At 47.5% G+C, this 13,206-nt stretch overlaps 5 protein-coding genes across 5 annotated transcripts; 3 read left to right on the top strand and 2 right to left on the bottom strand.

The window, feature by feature from the left end:
• Positions 1-424: 424 nt before the first annotated feature.
• On the top strand, positions 425-4,661 carry F4817DRAFT_346050 (uncharacterized protein). Its single transcript, XM_049304335.1, has 4 exons — positions 425-896; positions 989-1,584; positions 1,741-2,830; positions 2,883-4,661. The coding sequence occupies exons 2-4, from the start codon at positions 1,135-1,137 to the stop codon at positions 4,424-4,426; spliced, it is 3,084 nt and encodes a 1,027-aa protein (XP_049156425.1). The 5' UTR covers positions 425-896; positions 989-1,134; the 3' UTR covers positions 4,427-4,661.
• A 682-nt stretch (positions 4,662-5,343) lies between these two features.
• Positions 5,344-7,995, top strand: F4817DRAFT_346025 (Pex24p-domain-containing protein; the record flags this gene model as incomplete). Its single annotated transcript, XM_049304334.1, has 3 exons — positions 5,344-7,097; positions 7,154-7,878; positions 7,953-7,995. Coding segments are annotated over exons 1-2 (1,858 nt in total), but the record flags the coding sequence as incomplete, so codon positions are not given.
• On the bottom strand, positions 7,996-9,784 carry F4817DRAFT_346020 (general substrate transporter). The gene is made up of 6 exons (XM_049304333.1): positions 9,552-9,784; positions 9,402-9,485; positions 9,210-9,338; positions 8,491-9,138; positions 8,273-8,431; positions 7,996-8,210 (listed from the first exon to the last, which is right to left on the bottom strand). The coding sequence occupies exons 1-4, from the start codon at positions 9,695-9,697 to the stop codon at positions 8,661-8,663; spliced, it is 837 nt and encodes a 278-aa protein (XP_049156423.1). The 5' UTR covers positions 9,698-9,784; the 3' UTR covers positions 7,996-8,210; positions 8,273-8,431; positions 8,491-8,660.
• On the bottom strand, positions 9,762-10,309 carry F4817DRAFT_346019 (uncharacterized protein). The gene has a single exon (XM_049304332.1). The coding sequence runs from the start codon at positions 10,167-10,169 to the stop codon at positions 9,915-9,917; it is 255 nt and encodes an 84-aa protein (XP_049156422.1). The 5' UTR covers positions 10,170-10,309; the 3' UTR covers positions 9,762-9,914.
• Positions 10,310-11,056: 747 nt separating this feature from the next.
• Positions 11,057-13,035, top strand: F4817DRAFT_367322 (MFS general substrate transporter; the record flags this gene model as incomplete). The annotated part of the gene is made up of 2 exons (XM_049307101.1): positions 11,057-11,221; positions 11,342-13,035. The coding sequence occupies exons 1-2, from the start codon at positions 11,173-11,175 to the stop codon at positions 13,033-13,035; spliced, it is 1,743 nt and encodes a 580-aa protein (XP_049156421.1). The 5' UTR covers positions 11,057-11,172.
• Between the last annotated feature and the right edge of the window lie 171 nt (positions 13,036-13,206).

Below are 13,206 nucleotides of genomic sequence, written 5' to 3'. Positions count from 1 at the left end.
ACTACGGAACTGCCTTTGCTTACCTTATATTTGCCCCGATGCCCCGATGCCCCGATGCCCCGAGTGGACGTCTCGATCCTGCCTTTAATGCCTGGCAAGTGCCCCGCAACTGTCTTTTACCCTGATGATGTGGATCACCTGGCAACACCCATGTACTACGTATTTAATAAAACATTAGACAAGGGCAGCATTAAAACTTCCATGCAATGATCTCGTACATGTACGAAATTTATGTAACTAGGTATACATAAAAGAAAAAGCAAGTATAAGCAAGTATAAATAAATTAATCTTGCTGGTCGCGCCTTTTTGTACGTGGTACCTCTTTTCCATTTATTACAGTTGCTTTAAAGTACCTAACACATATATAATAGTTAGTTATATGTAAGTAACTACCTACGCGCTTACTTTTTTACGAGGCTTAATAGATTTTAAGCTTGACTTTTGAGGTAAAAGCCAACAACCTGACATCTTTTTTTCGGGGGGGTTCTTTCCTTATCATTTTATTTTATTTTATTTGCACCATTTAAAGCCTATCAAGAACGAGTTTGGAAGCCCACCAAGAGAGTCGTTCCTATCATCTACCCGCATCTACATAGTATAAGACCTTTTGCCCCAACTGTCGATTTTTGACGTCGGACTCCAATTGCCACATTAATCTCATTTCAACCCATCAACCCATATCAACTCATTTCCATCGAGTAGAACAGCTACTCACCCCCTTTAACCTTTAACCGACTCGAATACTACTTGCCAATGGTTTGATTGTCCTTTTGGATAAAAAGAACCTCTGCTCGTCGTGTTAGTCTCGGCGCGTCTGTCCTCACAATGCAAACTCGGCCTTAAGTAGCGGCCTGAAAACATACGATAAACGAGCACTTCTATACTACACCTCCCTGTTAGCATTTTCCCTCCCCCTTTTCCTTCTATCCATATTCGTTTCTCGTCGTACTGTCTTTTACTGTCACACTCACTGACTTGGATGCCTAGATTTATAATACTTTCTTTGACATTCCCTGGAAGTACATGGTAACCACTCTCCATGTTATATTCACCCGGGAATTGTACTTCTCATACTTTCGCATACATACCATCTGCTTCATTTGATCCACTGGTTTCTGTCAACCAAACGATACATGGTTTTTACTGCACGCAATCATACCATCTTTCACCAAATGGACCCTCCAGCCTCTCTAGACATCCATGAAAGATGGAACGAGGAGAAGGAATGCATGATAGCCAAACATGCCAAGGAACTTGCTTTTCATGAGGATCTACTCGAAAAGGAGAAGCAAGATCTCCGCGAGAGCAGCGAAAGCGACCTACTAAAATTAAAGGCAGCGGTACCACCGGCCTTGTACAGGGAGATAATCTTGCCTATGGCCGAAAAAAGCCTTAAGAATGATATACGGCAGATTGAGGCTAGCCACCAGAAAAGAACGATAATCATTGAGAAGGAACAGAAGGCGGAACGTGCTCGTCATGAAATTGCCTATCACGAGAAACTTAAAGTCTCTTTGGCTATAAATGGAGATACGAATGCAACTGCCGGTGTTCAAGGCAGTGTCATCTCACGGCCTCAAGATGTAAGTACTGAATCTAATCGCACGGAAGGGGATCATCAACATATGCCCTGGATCTCTTCCGAGTCTCATAATCGAAACCAGGCCGATGAATCCCTGACTTGCACCGTCCAGCATGAAACCATCTATGGAGAGAGACGTCTGATAATGCGAGTCCAGTCTAAGAAACGCAAGGCATCCACGCCGAAAGAACATCCCCCTAAGCGACCGCGCGTCGAAACATTTATCAATTCCCACCAAACCTTTGCTAGCACACCCTTAGACGAAAATGCTCATCTACCAACTCGAACGATAAAATTTGACGAGGTCTACCAGAATGGTGCCGCAAAACACAAAGATACAATTGTGGAGTGGCCGAGCGGTAGTCGGAAGTGGTATATTCTAAAGTGTGAGAAACACGAGGCTCGTTTCACCAAAAATGCTGTCCCAGGAGCCGCTAGGCATCTTAATGGCCGAGATCACGGCTTCCCCGATAGAAATTGGGATATGGCCGTTAGAACACTGGGTTACCTGGTGGTTGACTGCAACGAGGAACTGGTAAAGCTTAACAACCAGGTTGCAGAGGAAAGTTACAAAAATGGATATAAACCACCCCTTGCTAAGTCAGAAAAGCAGTCTAACAAAAGAGATAAGATGCAAAAAAAGGTGCGTAAGGAAGGGAAAAAGAAAAAGTCGTCTTCTTCATGGACAGCAAAGCTGGGCGCGGATGTCACCCCAAAGAAACCAAAAGTTCGGGCTCGTCAGAATTCAGACACACCGACGAGTCGCCGGAACAACTCCAACTCACAAAAAATAATTACTAACCCCAAGACATTCAATATTTATCATGGCCGCTGGAAGTCCAATGGTAGCTCGGAATATAATGATGAAATCTATCCTGTTATGATACTCGGGTGGGATAGCCAAGACGGAAGCGGCCTGAAGAACTCTACCCTCAAGGACACTGGTCTCCTTAAGAAGAAATCCTCCCCACCAAACTGCTATATTTACGAATCAAACAAAATAGTTGGCTGGGCACCAGGATATGAAGATGGAGGCGTTAAAACTGACTCAAGAAAATTTCCCGTTATGTTCTTCGATGAAGCTCAGACTGTAGCGTGGCTCCCAGCTCGATATCTGACCAAATTCCCTCTATATAAACGCACACCACCATCCGAACCAGACCATCCTTTCAATGCTGCCTGTCGCTGGATTGCTGAGAGGGAAGGCTTTAGTACGTGGGAAGAAAGGGAAAAGGCTCGTCTTTATCGTAAGTAATCCATCCAAGCAAAACAAATATCTTTGTACTAATTGTGAACTAGCCCCAACGTCGCGGCCCCCGTCGATCTCGCCAATCACCCCGATTGTGGACGAGTCTGCTAAAATAAGCATCCATCCTAGTGGATGTGAAAAACCCGAAGGGCCTGAAAGATATCCTACTACGAGTCATGATCCGTCAGTAGATAAAGAGGACTCGGATAGCCTATGCTCTAACTCGGACGCACTGTCAATTTCCACCAAAGATACGGAGACGCTCCTAGAAGAGTGGGAGAATTTCTTGAAAGGTGGGGAAATTCCTGGCGATGAGGATTATTCTGCTTCCGGATCTGATGTTGACGATACTTCCGACGCCGAAAAAGATGATTGGGACAAACCCTCTTCGCATGCTATAAAGCCAAGCGGCTCCTCGGATCGACCCTGGGCATTTTACGGCCTGCGGAGTATAGAAGATACCGAAGAATTAAATAAGCCAATTGAAAAATGGCGAGAGTCAGGAGAGAACCATCTCTCTACGCCAGTGGTTACAGGAATGGAATCAACTCGGGGGCTCGCGAGACGGGCGTGTTCGTATCCTATAAACCCACAAGAATCTCACGAAAGTTATACATCTAGCACGAAAAAGTTACAAGGTTCCCATACAATACAACCTGACCAGTTAGTCGATTTGCCTTTGGGAGATAGAGCTGCCAGCGCCCCTCAAACTGGTGTCGATCGCATTACATCGCCGGAGTCAACTCTCGCAGCAGTTATCCATAACCTCATCACAACACCTATCCCCGGATTAAAAGGAAGCAAGGAAGCACATGTTGACGACAAAGATATTGATGGAGACAGGGATATCTCGCCTCTTATCAACGGAGCGTCTAATGATCTCAAGTCGAAAACTAGCGACAAGATTCAGTGTGATCCTTATGAAATCCTCGAGGCCTTAAACTCGAAACAGGCGGCTAGTATCGATAAAGAGCGCGATGATATAAGTGCGGAAGATGAAATGATGGCGGACAGAGAACGCCTGGTCGAGAATAAGCAAGTTACTACTGAGGAAACGACCCAGACAGCACAGCATAAGGAAGAAGAGGAGAATAAGTCAAGCAAGCATAAGGAAGACCAGCTCCCTGAAACCGAGATGATTACTTCCTCTACCAACCCAATAGCAGGCACCAAGGTTTCTACATCTAGCCAGTCCGTTAGTAACCCCTTTGCCGATGCTACATCGTCCCCAGGCAATGCGGACTTTGAATTATCGCAATGTAGCAATGGAGCAACATCGTGGGAGAGATTGAACGAAGAAGAAGATTGTGTCAAACTCTTCCACGATAAGGATCGAAAGATAATGGCGACCTGGCGAAGTCCGGTAGACGTTACGATTGATCTAATGGAAGTAGCCAGCTTCTCGCGAGAGTACGTCCCGGGATCCCACGGGAATAGCGTTATAGTATTGAACAATAAGGATGGTTCATCGTGGAAAATCGCTTTCGGCCAGAGTAAAGAAACTAAGCTTTTAGCTGGTAAGATTCAGAGTCGCGGGTTTATACGACAGCTTCGAATCGCAAATCCCGATGTTGAATGCTTGGAGAAAGTCTAGCCTGTATGGATATTAGGATGAACTGTTATCCTAGCTGTAGGTTCGGGTTTTGAATAGCAGTGAAGCTAATCGTTTGAGTATAAAATTCAAGAGGAGGAAAAACAGCTTGTGCTCATTTCTCACCGTGGTTTACGATGTTATTTTTCTTGGGTTATTAATTACGCTGGTCGTATAGGTATGTTATTATATATACCTAGGTACCTAGGTAGATACCAACTAACAATTTCTTATTACGTATTAAAGTTACCGCCTACCTGGGTAGCTCCATTAGGTACCGTAGCGGCAGTGGGTGGTTACCTCTTATCACATGTGAAAATACCGAGGACTGCGAGAGAGAGTTTAGCGCTACTGCCCCGCGTTGCGACTCGGGTAGCTTCGCTGAGCTAATAGGCTAGGCAACTAAGACAGGTAGGTATGTACCTTTAACCTGCATCATCTTATGTACCTATTGGCGCGCAATGTCTTCTAAGGCATTCATCGGTACGGAATCATCACAAGCCAAATTGAAATGAGATTTCTTTAAATTATTTCTTATTTCCTTTTCATTTTCTATACACCAATGTCCTCTTTATTTTATTTATTTGTCTGTACGTAGCGTTGCGATAGATTCCACTTCAAACGGCTAGCACCATATACAAGAGTGTACACTACCGCGTTACATGACGAAGTCACACTATCGCCGAATGACGTCGCGTTCATAAGCAAACGGTGACAGCGGCAGCAGCAACGACAATAGTAAGGTTGAGAAGGAGCTCTCGGATGAGCAAGCCCGGGTTGTCTGATTTAATAAGATCCTTGTAATAACCTTGAAAGGTATTTTAACTTACTTCATACCTTATACCTTATTTCGTACTTCAGTCTTCAAGAATCGATAATCTGCCGCATCGCATCGCGCGCAGTTACAAACCACTTCAACTTCAGCCCTTGATGGCTGCTCTGGTAAGTTTATCACTTTCTGCTCCTGCCTAATAATATAATTTGTCCTTTCGCATACTCTTATCAATTACTAGAATTTACAGAATTTACTCTTACAAGTTTTTCTTCCTCTCTCTCCTTCTTCTTTTTCTCCGTCCATCTCTCTTACATCTTACATACCTATGGTCTATGTTTATTGAAGGCGTCATCAAAAGTGCATAAGCCTCGGCAATTCCGCCCAGACCTTCTACCGGCTTTTCCATTTCTTCCAGCATCCACCTATACGCATATACCCCATACTATGTGCAGTTCGATATGATTGCGCACTAAAGCTGACCCTCTATTCTACCTTGTTTTCGCGCTATAGGACACGCCTTGGCTGACACACATGTCGACCCCGAAACATACTCCCCGCGGCGACGTCGACGGTTCCTCTACCCCTTCCGACCCTCCTCCTACCTACGCCCCTCCTCCTACCTACACCCCTCCCACCTATGCTTCCTTTTCTACAGCGAACCTATCGACCGCCGCCTCCGCTGCGAAGCGGAGATCGACTATCCTAGTCCACCAGAAGTCGCCTCTGCTGCTCGCCACGCCGCCTCAGATTACCCGTGCTCTTGCATACAGTCACCCCTTCCTTTTACCTCTGAATAAGCTTGTAGGCCTATTGACCTGGACTACTGGAGATCAATGGGAGAGTTTTATACTGCTTGCCTTTTTCTGGGCAGCCGTCCAGTATGGCGACGTCATTGTGCGATTCGCCGGCCCTATCGTTGTGGTCATGGGTCTTATAGGGGGTATGTACGGGCGACGATATAGTCCATTATCAAGCAGTGGCTGGGCTGAACATCCGAGTATGGCGAATAATAATAAGGAAAATAAGACATCGAGCGCATCCGCCGGAGGAGGCGCAGGCGGCTCGCACCAGCGAAATTCGAGCGAGCTTACTAGTACGAGGCATCAAAAGACCTTGGATGAGATCGTCGACACTGTTAAGGTCTTTACGACCAGGTGTAATATTCTACTCGAACCTCTTCTCGAAATGACCGACTTCCTATCTACCCAACGGACCGCTACCAGCGCTACTACGAGACCAGCACTCACTACGTTGTTTGTTCGAATACTGGCTATTACACCCGCTTGGATACTCTTAACGCTCCCGCCGCTAAGAATTTTAACAACGAAGAGGGTAGTTTTAGTGCTCGGGACCTTAGTACTTACATGGCACTCGAAGGTCTGCCGAGTATCCAGAACGCTGCTTTGGCGAAGTGCTACTATACGAAGGGTTGCGAGACTGGTCACGGGATTGCAATTTGAAGAGCCAGCTAAGACAAAGCCTGAAGGTGCCGATGGAAATGGGACTCTCACGACCACGACTACTAAGGAGAAGCAGCCACGCGAAGTTACAAAGATATCAAAATCTGCTCTGACAGAGGCTTTGAAACGGAGCAGTCGCTCCGGAGCTAAGGACTCGGGCGTACGCTTCACTTTTATCATTTACGAAAACCAGAGACGCTGGCTAGGGTTAGGCTGGACCAACAGTTTATTCGCTTACGAACGAGCGGCTTGGACGGACGAGCACAATAACCAAGTCCCGCCTAGAGACGAGTTTGAGTTGCCAGAGGTACAAGACGGGCGTGCAAAGTGGAGATGGGTCGAGGGAAGCAAATGGCGAGTCGACGGTGTGCCTGATATGGACGAGACAGATTACGATACAGATGCCGGCAAAAATGGATGGATCTTCTATGATAACAAGGTACGGTTCATGCTAGGCCCAATTTGACTGGTTGATCTTGCTTACAATTAAAATAGTGGCAGAACGGTCGAAGAGGTAATGATGGTTGGGGTCGTTGGACACGTCGACGAAAATGGTATCGCGACGCCGAACTTGTTGAGGTTTCGGACGAGACGGCTTCTCCCCCGCCACCCGAATTACCGACTCGGCCGCCCCCTGTTTCGGTGCCCAGCTCGGAGAGGATAGACACCGCGTCTGCCCTCTCGACTTCCATTCCAGACACGTCTTCAAATCAAGGGTCTGCTAAAGGTAGAATAAAGGAGGAAGACGATGCGGTTTCCGTCCTTAGCACATCATCAAAATCTGCCAGGTTCAGATTGTCCAGCCCTCAACTACGTCGACGAAATACAGGTGGCACGCATAGATCTAGGCGCACAAGCGAGACCGCTAGTTTACGTTCTAACGACGATGAAGGTAGTTTGACTCCAGCCTTAGAGCTAGAGATTCAGGGACATCAGAGAGACCAAGGCCAATGGGGCATTGGGGACGAGGCTCAAATGGGACTAGAGTGAGAAATATTTGTGATGATTCGATCACTGTTTGTATTATGGGTCACGACGGTTATTAGTGAGTAGCATTTGGAGGGCGTTTTGGTAGATACCAGTGGCTTGGGGGGTTTTATTTTATTTTCCGTTATTGGTTCGTTGATCCTCGGAATAGCTTGGGTCTGAAGGGTGATGACCCAGCTACTAGAACGACGTGTACTTCAGATATTAATGAATTCAGAAGTTTAAGTACTTTGGTTCGTCAACCCTATCCAAGTAGATTTGTGTTTGTCTAACTAACACTAGCTTCCATCGAGTTGTTGTAATATAGCTTTGTCTTAATATATAGGTACCTAGTTTTTTTCCACTAGGGTATTAGATCTATCCGAAATTATCGATTAATTGATCTCTATCCTCCGAGATATTAGCCCTGCGATGGACGGCTGATATTCTTAGGTAGCACAGGCTCGGACTGTTCGTCGACCTCCTCGTCAGCCTCCTCGCCAATTCCTCCGATAGCTTTGTTAAATAGCAAGTCCATATCCTCTAACGGTCGACCCTTCGTCTCAGGGTAGAAGAGGATGATGATCTAAATTTAATATTAGGATACGGCACTGGAGGAACATCTTTCTAAGGGCAGTGAGAACCTACTGGAATGCAGACGACATTGACTGCCATGAAGAAGAAATAGATCTTGGAGCCGATTGTATCGATACCGACAGGCCAAACTTGAGCCACGACGATAGAGCCGATAGCTCCGGCCGACGCAGAGAAATTAAGTCCACGAGCACGAAAAGAGGTAGGGAATATCTTGGACTTTACGTTAGCATTTCGATATTCAGTTTGAGGCATTGAATATTAGTTCTCACCTCGGAGCCGTATACCCAAGCTGCCGGGCCGAAACCCATGCTGTAGCCCAAAGCATAGATGAAAATGAAGACGATACAGACTACATCAGCGGCTCTATTGGTGTTATTCGGATATACTTGGCCTAACGCTCCGTTGATCTTGAATTAATAACTGTTAGTCAATGGTCTGTCTATTCAAGGGACAATAAGAGTTGTAGCAGATTGTACCAACTTACCAACATGCCAAAACTCATTGCGACACATCCTGCCGTCAATGTTACTCTTCGGCCGAGGCGGTCGATGAGAAGCATCTCGATAACTGTCATGCCAATCTTAAGGGTCGATTCGATGCCTCCAGCCAGCAGCGTAACGCGCGTAGGAAGGCCGAGCTTGGCGAAGAGTGTCGGCAAATAATACTTCATAGCGGTAGCGCCACACATCTGTGCCATGAACTGAAGCAACGACGCGCGCCATAGCCGCTCGAACAGGCTCCGATCTCGAAACAAGGACAACCAGTTAGCTTCTCCGGTCGCTCGGTGCGCTTCCACGTCTTCTCGGATGCGCGTCAACTCGGAGTCTATCTCGACCTCCGTAAAACTACCTTCCCGTAACCAGTGCAGCGACCTCTGAGCCTTGTTATAGTGACCGTGCTCAATAAGCCAACGGGGGCTATGTCATGTTTATTAGCGAAATTGATGGGGCCTATAAAAAGGCGTATCTTGAAAGGACGGACGACTCACGTCTCGGGGATGAAAGGGAGCCCGACTGCAAAAATGACACAGGGGACCTGTATAACGGCAAGGGAAACCCGCCATGATACGTATATGTCATACTCAGTCGTGTTCCAAAATGTTACTCCGTATCCAATCCTATAAGTCATTATTTTTAGTTGGATCATTTTAGAATGAGTCGAATAAGTTCTAAATGCTTACCAGAAACCCGCTGCTAGGCCGGCAACAAAACCAACATGATTCAGGACGACGTATTTTCCTCGTTTTCCCGCCGGGGCAACCTCGCTATGAGAGGTTAATATTCACGCTCGACCATTCCTGAGCGGAAGTGGAAGGGGAAGGGAGGAAAACCTTTGATATAGGGGTACTGAAGTTGACAGCATGCCCACTCCAATACCAGATATAATTCGGCCGACTATCATCATAGCGTACGCACCCGAACCAGATGCTCCGGATTCGAAAGCATTACCGACGGCGACGGTTAATATACCCGCCATAGCTGCGTACCGCCTCCCAAAGAGATCGCTAACCGGGTGCGAGATGAAAATATAGCTTAGCCCTACTACGGGTTAGCTTTACTCAGGAGCGTAGCGTTTAGCTCGTGAAAGCTCATGGTTTCTAATTCAAGAACTATGAAATACCATATCATTCAAACTTATAGAGTGGCATATGAGATATCAAGCAGATTTAGTAGGGTATAAATGACTCACTAGGTTACAGCTTAGTTAGTATATCTAAGGAGTAGAGGATACAGGATACAGAGGTGTAGCCATACCATGTTCCCAAGTAATAGATAGCTGTAATTACTCCCTTTCGCGACGGCGTAAGATGGCCCATCGCCTTAAGGAACCCTGGATGGACCAGAACAGATGAGAGAATTCCGACATTATAGCCCCAGACGAATGAGCCAATCGCAAAGAATATGCATAATAAGTGAAGCCGAATATCAGCTTTTGTTACCAGCGCCATCGCCACTCCGCGAAGTTTATGCCGTAGAGGATCCAAAGCACAACGAGAAGAACGGCAAAATTTAGAGCTATGTGAGACAACAAGGCGATGATGGCCAAACTTGAGAAAAGAGAAAGCGTCTATCTAGCTTACGATGTCGCCCCCCTCCGCGAGCCAGCAAGCTGACCTTGTTCAGCTGTCTATTCTATAACTAGTGTCTCGCGGAGAGCATACATACAGCTTACCCATCGCGCTGGGAATATCTCCCGCGTCGAAGAAATGGCTGCGTGCCACCCCCGCATTAGCCTGCCATCCAGATTTCGAACCTCAACCATATTGTCTACGTTCGGTGTTATGATGGTATGATATAGCTGGCACGAGGGGGGGTCTTCTCTGGAAATCTACTGGCGTTTGGGAATGCAAGCCAAGGGTCGCACGTAGCACGGCACCAGATATAGCGTAGGGGACGAGCGGACGTACATAGTAACTCGGCACCTGGATGTTGTGCGCGCAGGGGGCGGCGAGTATTATTGGATGCGGATAAATTGGATTTGGTAACACCCCGGCCGCTGGGTATATTTGCCGTTAAGAGATAACCCTCGATTCGGAGCTGGACGAGCCTTGTGTCTAATTCGGGTTGCTGAATCTGGCTTGGGTAATTAGAGTACGGGCTGGGGAATTATAGAGAATAAATAAATGAAGATGACGAGATGATGGGCATTTACCCTAAGAGAAGCTCAGACGGAGAGAGCTTCCGCGGGTGATAGATATAAGAGAAGAATTGTAGCATGTTGTGCTGCCGGGAACATTTGTATGTGTACCCCCTATCTTGGAGATGAGAGTCGAATAGCTCATATAATACAATTTTAATTTATCCTGTTCCTTCTACACGCACCAGGCTAAGAGTACAACCGAAGGACCTATTCTCTTATAGACAGAAGTAGCAATGTTTATAAAATTGGACAAACAATAGTAGTGTCAGAGCTGAGTGGTTTCGTACCGTCCAAGCTCTCCAAACGTCAAGATGGGTCGGGATATGCAAGCAACCGAGAGCTTGCTCTCCACGGGAAATGGTAAGTACTCGACGAGAGAGAAAGAGAGAGAAAGAGAGAGAAAGGGAGGGAGAGAGAGAGAAACTTGCAGTATTTCTCAAGAACATAATAACAAAAGCTAACCATATCACCAACCACAAGACCTCGATTCCGAAATCCGAATCGCCGCACACACGGCCCGCGAAAATGTCAGGGGCCAGCAAACAAACATAGAGGAAACCGCACCGCCGAAGCCGACGGAAATCCGATGGCGAGATCTACCTAATAAAGACCAGCTATTCATCCTATCCCTCTGCCGCCTATCCGAGCCGCTCTCCAACGTCTGTCTACTACCCTATATCTTCTACCTCGTACGCTCCGTCCTCCCACCCGCAACCCCATCATCCCCTTCCGGCGACGACGACGGCGGCGACCAACCGCCGGAAACTGCCGGTGCCGCGGCGGCGCGTATATCTGAGTTCTCCGGGTTGCTCGTAGCCGCGTTTCCGCTGGCGCAGTTCCTCGTGAGTCTGCCGTGGGGCCGGCTGTCGGATAAGCATGGGCGGCGACTGTCGATTGTAGGCGGGCTTGCGGTGTCCGTGCTGGCGAACGTTGGGTTCGGGTTCTCGCGGTCGTTTGGCGGTCTGCTGTTCTGGAGGATATTGGCGGGTCTTGCGAACGGAAATGTTGGAATCATGCGCACCGTGACGGCGGAAGTTGTGCGCGAGCGCAAGTATCAGACTAAAGCTTTTCTCTTGCTGCCTCTGGTGTTCAATGCTGGTATGGTAGCTAGTCTGGCTTTGGGCGGAAGTCTGGCGGAACCCGTTGTTAATATGGCGTGGCTGTTTGGACCGGACGGGGTCTTGAATACGAGTCGGAATCCGGACGGTGTATCTTGGGCCCTCGAATATCCGTACGCGTTACCTGCGCTCTTGAACGCCGCTATATTAGCTGCGTCTCTGGTTTTAGCCGTGGGTGGTTTGAAAGAAACCCTTCCTGGTAAGGAGGATCAGAGCGATATTGGACTTAAGATCGGAGCGGCTATTATGCGTTGGGCTAGGCGTCTACGGCGAAAGGGGGGGCGACAGGAATACGTGAGGATAGACAGCAGTGAGGATACTTTCCTAGGGCAAACCCAGCAAGAGCTTGAGAAGCCTCTACCGTCGATGACACCTATTGGCCGTAAGAATCTTCCTTTCCGGAGTATTTGGACGCGTAGAGTAGTGTGCGCATTGGTCTCGTTCGGACTGCTCCCGCTACACAACTCGGCTTTCATGCACATCTTCCCCGTCTATCTAAGTAGTCCCCCGGCCGACAACAGCGAAGCTACATTCTTCGCCTTTGCAGGTGGTCTAGGACTACGCTCATCTACCATCGGCATATGGCTATCGATCTTCGGCGTCGGCGGTATCCTCCTGCAACTCTTTATATATCCACGGCTACAGGCACGCATCGGTACCCGCGGCGTCTTTCGAATCGCGCTGTTTTTGTTCCCAGTTACGTACGCCGCGGCACCGTACCTATCGTTACTGGCGGGTAACGGAGAGGATGGAGCTCGCTGGGTTTTCTTAGGGTTGGTTGTGTGTGCCCAGATTATGGCGCGTACTATGGCTATCCCTAGTACTGTAATTCTCTTAACAGAATCCGCGCCCTCGAAGACGGTCCTGGGGACTATACACGGTGCTGGTAATATGCTGGCGAGCCTGGCACGCGCCATTGGGCCGGCCGTAGGTGGTTACGTGTTCGCCATGGGCGTCGAGGAGGGCGTTGTTGGGATTGTGTGGTGGTTATACCTGGTAGCTATAGCTCTATCTGCTTTAGCGTGGTCTTATATCATAGAAAAAGACGAGGATTAAAGCTCGTGTAGTGATGAGACAGTCAAGAATAAATTGAATTTATCTTATTAAAGGCACCTGGTCCGTTGGTCCGTTTATTACGAGGTTATACTTCACTTGTTGAACTTTAGAGTACTACGGCAAATATTTCGGCAAGAATCAAGTTTATAAGATCAATATATATATATATAT

Source organism: Daldinia loculata, assembly GCF_022478755.1.
Source record: "Daldinia loculata strain CBS 113971 unplaced genomic scaffold F4817scaffold_47, whole genome shotgun sequence".
Lineage (NCBI taxonomy): Eukaryota > Fungi > Ascomycota > Sordariomycetes > Xylariales > Hypoxylaceae > Daldinia > Daldinia loculata.
The sequence above is the reverse complement of the archived record's forward strand: the minus strand, read 5'-3'. Positions and strand labels throughout refer to the sequence as shown.

Excerpts from the sequence above, each read along its gene's own strand:
- F4817DRAFT_346050 (XM_049304335.1), top strand. The coding sequence starts at position 1,135 with ATGGTTTTTACTGCACGCAATCATACCATCTTTCACCAAATGGACCCT. Across the intron at positions 1,585-1,740 it reads TCATCTCACGGCCTCAAGAT|TCTAAGAAACGCAAGGCATC; the intron begins GTAAGTACTGAA and ends ATGCGAGTCCAG. Across the intron at positions 2,831-2,882 it reads GGAAAAGGCTCGTCTTTATC|CCCCAACGTCGCGGCCCCCG; the intron begins GTAAGTAATCCA and ends ATTGTGAACTAG.
- F4817DRAFT_346020 (XM_049304333.1), bottom strand. The coding sequence starts at position 9,697 with ATGGCGGGTATATTAACCGTCGCCGTCGGTAATGCTTTCGAATCCGGA. Across the intron at positions 9,339-9,401 it reads GGCCTAGCAGCGGGTTTCTG|GATTGGATACGGAGTAACAT; the intron begins GTAAGCATTTAG and ends AATGACTTATAG. Across the intron at positions 9,139-9,209 it reads CTCCCTTTCATCCCCGAGAC|CCCCCGTTGGCTTATTGAGC; the intron begins GTGAGTCGTCCG and ends AACATGACATAG.
- F4817DRAFT_346019 (XM_049304332.1), bottom strand. The coding sequence starts at position 10,169 with ATGGCGCTGGTAACAAAAGCTGATATTCGGCTTCACTTATTATGCATA.